The sequence below is a fragment of the Chaetura pelagica genome, unplaced genomic scaffold (genome assembly GCF_000747805.2).
Source record: "Chaetura pelagica isolate M959 unplaced genomic scaffold, ChaPel_1.0 scaffold33, whole genome shotgun sequence".
NCBI lineage: Eukaryota > Metazoa > Chordata > Aves > Apodiformes > Apodidae > Chaetura > Chaetura pelagica.
In genome coordinates, this window is record NW_009952874.1 from 1,358,906 (window position 1) to 1,372,403 (window position 13,498).

A 13,498-nucleotide genomic window follows, 5' to 3' on the forward strand; every position below is an offset into this window, starting at 1 on the left:
TTTCCCCACAGGATTGCTGCAGCAGATGCTGGAGCTATCATTTATTTTGTGATTATTTAGAAATAACCAAGAGCAAACAGAGCTGTACTTCTTGCCTATTCAAATTCAGAGGTTGGCCTGTAGTCCTAACTTTTCATCAAGGCTTTCATAAACTAAACAGCAGGGAGAACTCCAGAACTTGTTAACATCCTGTTTTTATGGATGCAGACATGCTACACATGCTTTTCAAGGGAGAGTTATGGCCTTACTGCTTGCAGGGGAAGGTTGCACAGAGAAGCAGATGCAGTTGCCTTAGTAATTTACTGAGTGGTTCTTTGTTGTGTGTCTTGGTGTTAAGTCAATGTAAAGATACCTACTTGCTGTAGATCACATTGTCAGTATGAAGCCACGCTGCAAGCACATGGCTAACTTAGGTCAGTTAAGAGAAAACTAAGGTTCGTCATGACATTTTTGTTGAATTACATAGGCTCGGTGTTGTTTTGAAATAAACTTAATGTGTAAAGTTTCTAGCTAGTGTCTTCTGTGACACACAAATTCCTAACTTTTAGAAGTTATTTATAAGTGGAGGTAAGATCATTTGGTTATTAAGTTTATCTGCCCATTACTTAACATTATAATACCCTGCTTTTTCTTGCTGTAACTTTAACAAAATGTAATTGCCTGGACTGAACTGTCCAAGCCTAGTCCCAGGCTGATAATTGTTTTTTAAGACCTTTAGCCAAAGGAGATTAGCCACATCCAAGAATGAGTCAACAGTCTCCCCAATAAAAAAAAAAAAAGCCACCCAAAAAATCTTATAAAAAAAACACCAAAAGACCAAGGAACAAAACCCAAATGTAGACTCTACAGAATTGAGGAAAAGCTACCTAAAGCTACAAATGGATTTGGCCTTTAGTTGTTCCTTTGAAATCTGTTCATATTTAGAAAAACAGTGCATCTGTGAAAAATTGCAGTTCACATATGCTTAGTGGGGACGACTTTTGTGTCATCTGTTAAATTCCCCCAGTGCTCCACTGGAGCATACTGGAAGGCTTCGCTCCCAGCTCACAGTATTCAGCAGAAGCAGGTTAGGTTGAATCTGGTGGAGAGGCAGGGGGGATGTTTCTCCTGCAAAAGGGGCAATGGGGTAGAGCATGGAGTGTGCTATTAGCTGGGGATGGACATGGACTTTGCTTATCTGAATGGGAGATGCTGAGAAAAATGGGAGGGGAAGCAGGACTTGAACCCCAGTGTACAGGAGGTGGGTGGGAGGTAGGGGTAGAATAGCACGAGCAAAGAGACTGGCTCATGCTGGGAGGGTGGGAGCTGGGCAGCAGAGCCAAGAGGAAGAGCTGAAGCAAAATGGAGGTGAGGGACTGCCCCATTGCAGGTATGGATATGCATCTTGGGGTGCTTGAATGCTGCTCTGAAAAGCTTGGATTCTACCTGTCATTCCTGCAAGCTTCTTAAGATGCCAAGCAAGGAAGTCAGGCTGGTTATTTCTCAGGAATTATCCCTTGATGCGTATTTCTGGCTTCCTAGGTACCCAGTGTAACAAAGAGATGAGAGTTCTTGATGCACTCACAGGTGCTGCTGAAGTCTCTAGGACCTGAGCCTTAGAAATACAATGATGTAACCATAAGAACTGAATGAACTATTGGTATTTCAAATTAATTTTCAATAAACACATTAATTATGAAGCATTCAGCAGCTAAAATCACCAACATCAAAGCGCATTGTGTGTTGCTCGAGTATGCGAGGTCAGTATTGATGACAGGACTGCTCTATGACCATTTCAAGTTTGGTAGAATATGAAGGACACATACTGAGTAAAATTTACATGAGATAAAGCTTATCTGAACATCAAGATGGAATGCTGGTTGGTGTAGATGCTTTTAGGAATTCATATTACTTTATTTATTGATTTGGGTTTATTTTTGTTTTCGCTGATACCAACAAAGGTTGATCATTCTTGCACTGCATTTGTGCAGGGCACAGTTACTACATGGCAGCCAATGATGTCACTTCCATGGAGGTAACTGAATTTGCATCAGCTTTAGTTTAGCTATCATGAGTAAAAATAATCATGCAGGTGTTGTGTCAGCACTTCGGTGCAGACTGGGGACATACTCTGTTTGCTCTCAGCTCCAAAATCCCTGCTGCTGTGTTTCTGTGGTGGTGCTGTATGAAAGGACCTAATTAAAGCTAGTGAACTGGTATATTAAAGCTAACTACCTGGTGCACAATGGAAGTCCAGCTGAAACCTCTGAGCAGTTTAGGAGGCTTTTGGTATGCCTGGAGCAGAAGGAGGCTTTTGGTATGCCTTGAGCAGAGAGATGCTATTGATAGCTCAAATGAGCAGGGACTATCTGGTGCCTGAATGTCACAAGTTAAAAGTCAAAGGGCAAAACATTGGTCTTCCTTACAGCCAGCAGAGGTTTTGCTGTTAACTTCAACAAACTTAAATTTTATCCCTGAATTCTGTCAGCTTGGTTTTTGGAGATGGAAGAATTGCATTGTGCTTTTACTTCTTGTGGCTTCACCAAGACTCTGCATTCTAAGTGTTTTAAAATTATCTTTTACTTGCTCTGATTGTGTTTTGTGGGAAACTAAATAGAAAGTGTATTTAAGGGCCCCAGAGACCTGCTCTGATGAACTATATCAGGAGAAGGTGAACATCTGCTTGATGCCTGGACACAGCTTTAGCAGAACTCCTAATTGTTCAAAATAAATTGTGGAAAATGTGATTACCTTTCACCTTAAAACCTTATTGCTCAAACTTTAAATTGTAATGTCTTTACGTAACAATAAAAAAGTAGAAAGCTCAATAGAAAATATTTACCATCCAGGCAGAAAAGGTATTAAAGGAGAAGGAAAAGTATAGAAAAAAGAGGAAATCAAGAGGTTTTGCAATTTTAGAGTGGTTTTACAAAAAAGGAAACTGAATTCTGCAGTATAACAAAACGAGTATATCATACTAACATGAGGATGTTTTAACAGAGGGTGTATTGGCTTAACAAATGCCTGTTTTATCAGTTGTATTTCACGTGAAATGAAATGGACTTTATAGTAAATAGATTTTTTAATTTCAAATAACAATTTCTTATCATAAGGAAAATGTACAGAATTTGTGTGGAAATCCAGGTACTATGTTTACTCAAAGTAAGAATTTGCTGCAAGCTTTTAAATATAATAAAATGCATTTAATAGCAATCTTTTGTAGTATAATCTGTATTTGTGGACATAACATTCAAAGCAAGGAAACTCAGTTGTGGATTGAAATGACCATAAAAACAGTAACTCAAAGAACCTTATAAACATGTCAACACCCATCATTTAACACAGATGGCTCGTACCAATGTAAAAAAAAAACAAACCACATATAAAATGTAGTATTATTTTCAACATATGGTTTACTTTGTTGCATTGTTCCTACATTTCTGCTAAAATCCAGGAAATTATATTATTAAGAGAATATTGGTTTTGTTTGTTAAACTAAAGTACAGGTTAAAGTAATTCCTTTCTTGTGATGAACATATACCAACAATGATTAAAAAATAAACATTTATTTACAAAATATTGATGCATACATATTACACAAGTCAGTTATATCAAAGTGGTTTTTTTTAAAACAGTATCTGTAGCAACCAACTATTTGCATTGGTTTTTCATAGTGCAAACGGTAATGTTGCAAAGGCAGGTTATAATTTGGGATTGTGGTTTGAATGTTAAGACTTTTCTGCTGCCTTTTGTTTTACTACATCTAGAAAAGTATTCCCTTCCATTTAAAAAATACCTATTTCTTGCGAATGTTGAATAATGTACCTGAGGATAGGGCAAGTTCATTATTAGTCTAAATTCTTTCACGTAGGTAACTATCTTTCTATTTTACTCAGCCTGCTTACGTAGCACCATTGCCATTGCTTACTAACATATTAATGAGAAAAAGGAATGGAAACACGCTAAATACACTATGCCATCCCTAATTTCAGGATTTGTCCATTGATGTGGAATTTCATCTGATACATTTCACAATTCTGCACTATATATTCAAGTGTTTAAGGATGATTCTGGTGGTAATGTGTAGTGGTGTGTATGTTGAGCAGTATATGTTTTCCTGTAAATACAATATTAAGTGAATCTGTGAAGAAATGGTCTTAAAAGCCTGCTCATTCTGTCCTGGCATGAGAAGGAGCTTGCTTTTGCTTACCAATAGGTATTGAAACCTGCATGAAAATTTGAGTCTGAATGCCTGAACATTGGTTCCCTCACAATATAAGATCTCGATGTGTTAAATCCAGTGATTTTGATTGTAGCTTTTCTTCTTGGCTGGCCCAAAGCCAACCCTTAGGTCACTGTGTCATCCTTTAGCTCATGTTCTGTAGCTGGTGCTGCACTAACTCTGCACGGTAGCCTCTCGTGCAGCACACAGGATGTTGGCAATGCATAGCATACGTAACTTCACAGTTCCAAAGACTGGTGAGGGGGTATAACTTTTTCTTTTTTTTTTTGGAGGGGGGGTGTTGTTGTGGTTTTTTTTTTCTTTTGATAGCGTCCAGAATTCATGGAGTGGTGGATCTGAAGACCATCTCATGAGCATCCACAGCGATCCACAACCATGGCTGGTATCTTGCCATAAATGATTTGTTCTTTCCCGTTGAAGTACAGCATGTTTATGGGGGACATCTTGGTGGGGGTGCAGCAGGGGCCTGCTGATCCTCGGGGGTTTGCTTGGTGCACGAGGTGAGTGTGCGGGTATTTTTGTAAAAACACAAACTCGCATTCTCCAGAGCAGTAATTGGCTTTGTATCTTTTAGGTGCAATAATCCAGTCCCACCCGAAGGCTTCAAAATCCACCGTCAGGGGGTAGCGACAACATCGGGATTCTGTCGAGTGCTCGTCACAGTCGAGGCCGAAATCTCTGCGGGACCGTTTTGGTGTGTCTGTAACTCTGACCTCTAAAAACGGGTTCTGCGAGGAGAGGAGAAGGAGTCAGGAGCATTACCAAGGTAAGCCTAAGTTCAGTAAAAACATGCGGATATCTAACATTTCAGACATAAATCTATCCAATTAATATGCTCAAATCATGTTTGCAAACAAAACGTTGTCCTTCTGCACATCTCTGCTACGTTTCATCTCTGCTCAAGGGTTATTCCTCTTTTTTTCAAGCTATGAACCAACATTTCACTGCTGTTTGTCTATAAAAACTTTAGTTTCTAAATATCTCTTCCTGAAATCACTGTCATCTCAGCAGTAGCATCATTTCTATTACATGCTGAAAAATTTCAGAAATTTTGAGGCTTTTTACTTTTGCTGTGGGTTTTGTTTCTTTTAAACCCCATGATAACAGTTACATTTTTTTCTACAGAAGAACTCCCAAAAGGAGACAAAGAACTTGAACTTTTCAAGGTATTTTACCTTTTGTCATTCATTCTGAAATTCACTCTATTGAAATAATACTTAGTTCAGGCTTTCTGGATATTAAGGAAGGTTCCTTGTCCAGACCAAGAAGAAGAAAAATCACTCCATAATTGCAAATGTTTTTTAATTACTGCAATGGCAGTAGAAATGAGTGTTTCACCTGCTAGTGCAGGTTACTTATACCTCAGTTTTCCCCTCTGGCAAGGAGCCGAGTTTGCTGTGCTGCATTTGGAGGGGCAGCTAGTATTTTGACTCCCAGAAGAGCCTAGTGGCCAGGAATGTACTTTTGGCAGATCTATAAGCCTCGTGCTTCCTACCAAAAGTGCGTTTCAACAGTCAACAACAGAATAGAAGGAAGTTGCAACCTTTACAATCACAAGTTTGAGAAAGTTCCTCAAGTTTCCTCCCCTCCAAGCAGCCCACGTGTTGGCTTGACCAGGGTGTCCCATGAAGGACTATCATTCCTCAGGAGTAAATAACAGCCCAGCAAACTTGATGTGGGCTTGTCCCTTCTGAGATACCAACCTTTACAGCTGTAAGTTGTCCTGCTGCTGCACATGCTTCTCCCAAAGGTAAAATATATGAGATGGGGCTGTTTTCAGCCATGCATCTAACCCTGTCCTGCTGCTGAGTCGGTTTGTTTTTACAGATTATGATCACCATGGGTTTATCCACATGTATGAAAATGCAGCTCTGGGTATGGAGGTGGTGAGGATGTTCCTTATCATAAAATCCAGCCAGCCTGACTTAAGTATGGAAGATCCACATTGATATCAATCAATATTGGATCTACAGTTATGATATCACAGCGTTTTGTCCTTAAATTCTTTTAGCTCCATTATACTGCTAAGAAAGGTAAACATTAGTTAGCTACATGAATACATTTGGACTTGATGATTTTAAAGGTCTTTTTCGACCTAAATGATTATTTGATAAGCAGAGTGATCTAATGCATAGAATTGAATGTAAAACATTATTCAGAAGGAGGAACTTTGTGATTGTGATTGTTTCAGCTGTGATAGTTTGGGAACTTGTATAGGTTGTAGATGATTAGTGATTTGCAGAAACAAAATGAAAATGCTGTAGTTTGGTACTCTTTAGGCTTAATTTGTTCATCTATGCTTACAAAAATATGTTCTTCCTCATCATTATGACTCTTCTATTGTATGAAGCAGAATTTCTCTGTCTAAACGTTTCTAAAAAGTGGAATTGTGCACTCTATCACATACTAAGGTACAAAACTAAACATTATGAAGATCTCACTTTCCTAAACATGTAGAATTCCGGGTGTTGTTAATATAAAATATATGCATGCAGAGTAGGGAGAAACTCCCTTGCTTTCTCAGCAATATAAGAGGAAACTTTTCTATTCGGGAAAGAATCTAATGACTATTCTTTTAGCTTTATGTAAAATAACTGCTTATTAAGCACTGTTTGCTCTCAGAGTTGAAAACAATGTTCCTATGATAGTACCATCCATCAGTAATTACTGAAACATTTTCTAGTTAATGCCTTTCAACATCCCTCTCAAGTACTGCAATTTGTCTCAACTTTTCAAATAGGGAAACAGAGGCACAGGAACGCTATGGGTTTTGATGCGATAAGAGAGCAAAGGATGGAAGAACTGGATATAGAGAATGTTTATCTTCCATTCCCTAAACAATGCTTCCATTTTATCCTTAAAACACAAATGCTTTTCAAGAAAATGCAAGATATTTAAATGGGATTTTTCTAAATACACTTACCAATCCATCTTCACCAGGTCCTGGGGAAGTTACAGCAAGATCCCGTCCATTCTCATCAAAAGCTTTTATTTCGATGCCTAAATTGGATTCAGGCTGTTTGAGCCAATTTTGCAACACTGTCTTCACATCAATACTCTGCCAAATACCAGTGCCAGGGTTCATGTCAAGTTTCAAAGATCGAATTCCAGTATATCTTGTACCATCTTTCATGGGTTTAATGAGTCTCAGGATCTGCACAAACACCGTTGTAGGTTTTTGGACTTGCCTCAAGTATATCCACAATTGTGCCTTTACTACTTTGTTATATTGTATCTTAGAGCTAAACTTAAAGAAGCAACATTTTGGTTTTCCCTCCATTTGTACAAGAAAATCAGCTATAAATGAATGGAAAGAATAGATTACTCAACAGGGAACAAAAAGAAATATGCATTTATAAACCCGACTTTTTTCCAGACCATGTAGAAGTCTTACAACACATTATCAACAGTCTCAGTAGCAAAGTGGACTTAAATTAATCAATTTTCTGTGGCTTAAGCTCCGCAGCAAATTTAACGGATGTCAACAAAATCATTATGCTAATCACCTAAAGGTAACATCATGTGGCAAGGAACCACTGGTACTGGTACCAGTGCTGTTGGCTGACTTGCACAACTGCAAGGAAGCCTCTTCCCCAACCAAAAACTATCTGGGGAGAGGGTACAGCTGATTCTACTTGATGGTGACTACTACCAACTCACTTCTGCTGGTCATCTCCTGAGGACCTTGTTAGAACATGCAGAAGAGCAACTTTGTGTAAGCTGACTCAACATATGTGTGGTGATCCAGCTATTTCCAACTTACTAAATTGCCTTAGTATGCTGCACACCATACAAATGGAGGCAGCCATGGGAAAACTCCACCAATACTTTAATTTCTATTTTCAGTGGGGAAAAAAACCCAACAATTTGGGGGATTAATCTACAGATAAGTTTGTTTTCCTTTGAACAATATTATAGAAAAGTCACGTGTACTGCTGCGTTCCTCCTTCCTGTAGCCCACGATGCAGCTGTCATACCTAGTCATGGCAATATCTTTCCATGCCAGGATAAAATGGGTAATCCTAATCTTAAATGGTGCAGGGCTTTGACATTCATAAATCTTACCACTTAAGATAGCTGTCACTTTAGTGCATTTAAAATAGTTCAAGGGCTTTTTATAAGAAGTAGGAAATTAACTCAAAATCAATGAATGAAGTTCAATCACTTTTATTCAGCCACTGTAATTATGTAACTGTTTAATTAAAAATATTTGTAAATCCTCAGATATAAAAGGCTGGAATAAAACTGCTGGCAGACCACAACTTTGTGATAAGCCTGCAGTAATATATTGCTATTGAGTACACATCTTATCAACTGATAAGTTAAAAAATATTGCAGATGAAGTTATTTTCATCGATGCATACATTTTTAGCTGGCTAGAGCAGTTGATATATTATTCTAGTATGTACATTGTAATGATATCTGTAACTGCTGACATGCCTTATATGTCCTGTCTTTTTCCTTTTTGACATCATATTCGTGAGTGTTATTTAAAAAAACAGCTGCCATAGCCAAATACTTAAGCTGATGAAGAACATAAGATACTATAGTATTAGCTGTGCAAAAGATACTTGATAGGAGCTATAGCAGATGTTTAGCACTCAGAAGATAACTTAGAATCTGCTCATTCAGTAAATGCCTTCATTCTTCCTTGGCACGACTACTGGAGCTGATTGCTATAGTGTGGACATTCTAACATTTAAATGTTACACACATATTTGCTTTAAACATATAATTTTAACTCAGAGGTGGGTGGTGCTAGTTTATGGGATCAGCAAAGAAGCAAGAATTTAACTCTCTGCTTGCACTTGCTGCAACGTGTTGCAGTTAGGTAGGTCTAGTGCTCCAGGCTGTATTTCTGCTGATTTGCATTGCTTCTAAAAACACTGGCCAGTGAAACCTCCCTCAGAAAAATATAGTTACCTCGTTATTTGCACTTGCACTTAATATTTGTGACTGGCAATGCCCTGAGCACTGCAGATAACGAAGCCAACTAAACTGCAGATCTCCCTTTGCTTTCTAAGGCAATGAGCAAATCCTCAGTGCTACAGGACACACTCATTCCAAGGAGCCGAAAACCGAACAGTAAAACATATGAACCTGGCTGGAATTCTTTAGAAACAAGGCTCCTCTCCCTCCCTCTAGCAGACTTCAGCCAGCAGCCTGTTGAGAGAGCCTGAGGAGGAGTTGTGTGGCTCTACAGCAGGGAGACAACTCTCTCGGAGGAGCAGCAGGAGGTGAAAGCAGCAGAGTTACTTACACTCCGTAGGCATTGTGATAATCGTTTCGGTGGTGGCATGATAGTCATCATCTTCCAAAGAACCATCGCTACTGTCGTCTCTCTGGACATCATACTGATCAATCAGTTCCTGTAGTGGAGGAGCTTTGGGTAGAAGTTGCTTAATAACATCCCTGCTAATGTTTGGAGCTTGTTCCAGGCGCAGTTTGCTGAGGATTTGAATTTTTATGGCTTCTATTCTGGAAGATTTTGTATTCTGTCTCCATGTACAAGCATTGCACAGTCCATCTTTTTCAGTGCTCTCTGTGGGCTGACTACCATCATCCAGAGCCACCGGATCAACTGAAATCAGCATGAACAGGTAAATATAAGCATAGATCGCAAGCTTTTGCATGATCTCACATTCAGCTTTTTTCCCTTTTTTTTTCCTTTTTCTTTTTTTTTTTTTTCTTCCTCCCCTCCCTTCCCCTTTCCCTTTTTGTTTTAGTACTAAACAGATCCGTGAAAGCAAATGCAATCTGAGAGACAGCTTGCCACGCTGGTGTACCTTATATATTCCAAGGGGGCTTTTTATACTCCAACTTTGATTAGGCTTGTGTCGTCAAACCCGACGATTGGTTGCTGTCCCAACAATGAATCTGGCTGTCAGAGGGTAAAGCCCTGTCGATCACAAGTCACTAGACAGCGTTTAGTTACAGCCAAGAGTGAACTGATTTATCTGGGCACTTTGTTGAGGATATGCCTTTGCATACTGAAAGGTTATATTTCCAAGTATTGTGGGCAGCAGTACTGAAAGACAGCACTGTCATTCTTAAAATATATACCAACTGTGTACTTGTGCTGTGAATCAAGACAGACCTCTCTCTAAACTTGTTTTAGACTTCTACCAGTTTGTTTGTGTTTGTTTTGTCTTTTTTTTTTTTTTTTTTACTTGAATGTTTGGGCTATTTAAAAGAAAATCCCAGGGGATCACTGTTAGCAGGCAGGAGGAAAATACTTTAGAAATGCACTGCAAAGAGTGCTAATTTATGTTGTTTGACAAGTAAGATATATGGAGCAGTTCATATTTCAGAAAACCTTAATGGGTTTTCCTGCTAGGTACTAGCTAAAGCAGTAATAAAGATTTGGTGCATATATGACTCTATGTAAATGCATATCTTACCTGTTTGTCAAAATCAGCAGAACAAATTCTTTACTGAATTAGCAGTCAATTATGAAAAATGTGTCTGTCCCCTCTGCAAACTATCACTAGGTGAGCAGAATCCTGGGCAGTAAAATAAATATTGGGAGATCTTTCATAGTAAAGGTTTTTTTAATAAGGAGTATCTTAAGCTACTCACTCTAATAGTATACAGAAATAGTAAGGCTTGCTTTTTCCATTAGTAGTGAAAGTAGTAAAAGAATTAAAACTTCTAAATCTCTGCTGTGAATATATCTTTTTCCATGTAAGCTTTTATTTCTGTTGATAATGTTTCTGGATTATGCCAATTTAAGTGATACTTTTCTATTCCTTCTTTTGCTTTCTATTAGAATATTTGTAAGTTCTCTATACACATTGCAGTTTTAATACATTTTCTGCCTAAGAGATACACCTAGACATTATTTTATACTTAGAGGTTATGGCTTATAAAAAAACTAAACAGCAATGTAGTTCACATTTGATGTGCTCTTAGCAAGAACTATGAAACTCATACTTAGGAAGGTGGGGGGGCTGGGTGGCCACATAGGCTGTATATTAGGGCAAGCAGAAATCCTGAAATTTGTGTATGCTTTGTCTATTTGCAGTCTGTACATTATAGCAAATAGAAATTCTGGCATTTTATGCAATATGCCGAAGTTTGCCTAAGTGAGGAATGAATTGTTGGTTTCTTACTGAGTTTGTCTTTTTTTGTTGTTGGTTGTTTTTTTTTTCCATTCTGAGTATACCTAAAAAGGAGGCAAAAGAAGGGGGTTTTTTTGCATATGTTCATGTGGGAAAAATACTGGTATATAGATAGATATATAGACAGATGTGGGAGAGAACTTTTAGAGAGCTTTTTTCTGCCTGGTCATTCATATTATTTTGTAGCACAGAACAAATACTCGGCTCATGACCAGTGACATAAATCACGAGCATTCAATTGAAACTGATTGTCCTACCCTGGTGTAAAGTTAATGCAAGCAATAGATGGATCACACTCTCACGTTCCAGGCCTATGGTTTTAGGGTCAGACCCTGATATTCTCAGTTCAGCCAAAATCCCTGTGTCAGGCAAGAATTTTTACTTCTTAGCTCCTGAGCATTTGCTTTTAAGACAAGATACCACTGCAGCTTTTCTCAACATGTGGTAACGTAAATGGGCTTGTGGTTCAGTGCAACCGGAAGTCAGGATAAAGGCTGCCTGCACATCTAGAATATATTTTACACAGATTTTTAATGCATTTCAAGTGCTGAAACTGATGCATAGGTGATTCACACTAGGAATCTTCTTGATACACACTGACCCTGTTGTTGAATTTCTGGGGGGCTCAGGTTGGGATTTTTTTGTTCTTTACTATTATGACAGTGAATATCGTAATAAAACCATTTTATTTTTTTAAACCAGAATGACTAAACCAGGTAGGTATTAAAGGGAGTCTACCCCCAGGTGGAAAGCTTGACAGGTACCAGGTTTCACACTAGAAACAGTTTTAAAGAGAATGATGATCCATCCGTAAATGGGTGCAAATAATGATGCAGTCACTAATAGCAGAATAATTAAATGCTATAGTGGGGAGAAGAGAAGCAGTCAGCAAAGCAGTGCCTCCAGCACTGTGGCTTATCTTTGCATGTGCTCTGTAGCCCCTTACCTGGTGCTCAGCAGCCATGCTGTTACTTGGCCTGCACCTTCTCCTCCAAGGTTTTCCCGCTCTGTGGCTCACCATGAGCATCCAGAACTTCATTTATTATCTTTTTTTCCAATCTGCAACAATTTCGTTAACCTGCAAAAAAGGCATTTGTTTATGGCTGCAGGACCAAAGTCCTCTCCTGTAAGCCTGAAACCCCGTGGAGCTCCAAGTGAGAGCTGAGCTGCTTCTTGGTCACTAAGGTGACACATGGTGGCAAACAGATCCTCCTGAGCACCCTGCCTGTGCATCATGATATTTAGAACTAGGAGGTAACAATAGCAACTGGGGCAGTGACATGGACAACTGACCATGGATGACAAAAGTATCCCAGAATTCACCAGCAGCTGCATAACCAAGAGCAATATTTTTCCATTTCCCTCATAAAATGCACTTGATATCCACATACTCTAAATAACTCTAGGCTGTTAGTGGAATATCTTTCTCTTCATCTTTTGTTGTTGCTGGCTTTTTCTATGAAACTGCAAGAATTTGGAAGAAATCGTAAATAGTTGCACTTGATCAGGAGGTATTAAAAGATCTGATTTTTTTATTATTATAATAATCATACTACAATATGCAATTTGTATTTCTGTCTGACTTTCATTGTAGTGTTTTTGGAAAGTGATGATTACAGAAGCAAGTGACAGAGGTGAGAAAAGTAAGTGATAAAGTGACCAGGTAAAACTTGTTCCAAAAATTTATTTGGAAAAAAAAAAAAAGCCCAACAAAAAAACACACACAGGAAAAAAACACCAAACAAAACCAAAGCCAACACATTACCACCAGCAAAACTAAAGAAGAGTTAAAAATGAAATGCACATATTCCTGAACTTTATGGCATTTTAATATTATCTTTGGGATTTGTGTCATTCTACCCAGCATGGCTGCCAATAATGAATAGTATTCCCAGTCCTAACTATTCAAAGATCATGACTCAGGCCCCCAAAATCAAGCAATCTAAGAATGTTCCTTTCTAAAGGAAAGAGGCAGACATCTGTTCACCTGTCAACTTCTCCTTTCCTTTTTCCATCAGGAGCTCTTGTACTCTTTGAAAAACAGAAGAAAAAAAAAAAGGAGAAAAACTCCAAACCCACCCCCAAACAATCTGAGCAATGTAGAGGTTTCAAAGACACTGTGTTACTGCCAGTTTTATAGGAAAACAGTGACTGT

General features: G+C 38.5%; 1 protein-coding gene across 2 annotated transcripts; it reads right to left on the reverse strand.

Moving 5' to 3' along the window:
• Window positions 1-4,515: 4,515 nt before the first annotated feature.
• Window positions 4,516-9,856, reverse strand: MSTN (myostatin). 2 transcript variants are annotated; one of them, XM_009995236.1, is made up of 3 exons: window positions 9,483-9,856; window positions 7,146-7,519; window positions 4,516-4,950 (listed from the first exon to the last, which is right to left on the reverse strand). In XM_009995236.1, exons 1-3 carry the CDS (start codon window positions 9,853-9,855, stop codon window positions 4,570-4,572), a joined length of 1,128 nt encoding a protein of 375 aa, XP_009993538.1. In that variant the 5' UTR covers window position 9,856; the 3' UTR covers window positions 4,516-4,569. The 2 variants fall into 2 exon arrangements, with proteins under 2 accessions (XP_009993538.1, XP_009993539.1); XM_009995237.1 differs by having other exon boundaries at window positions 4,570-4,950; window positions 7,146-7,222; window positions 9,483-9,855.
• Between the last annotated feature and the right edge of the window lie 3,642 nt (window positions 9,857-13,498).

Coding starts and splice junctions, on each gene's coding strand:
- MSTN (XM_009995236.1), bottom strand. CDS start 9,855: ATGCAAAAGCTTGCGATCTATGCTTATATTTACCTGTTCATGCTGATT. Junction 7,520..9,482: donor TATCACAATGCCTACGGAGT/GTAAGTAACTCT, acceptor ATTCATTTATAG/CTGATTTTCTTGTACAAATG. Junction 4,951..7,145: donor GACCTGGTGAAGATGGATTG/GTAAGTGTATTT, acceptor CTCTCCTCGCAG/AACCCGTTTTTAGAGGTCAG.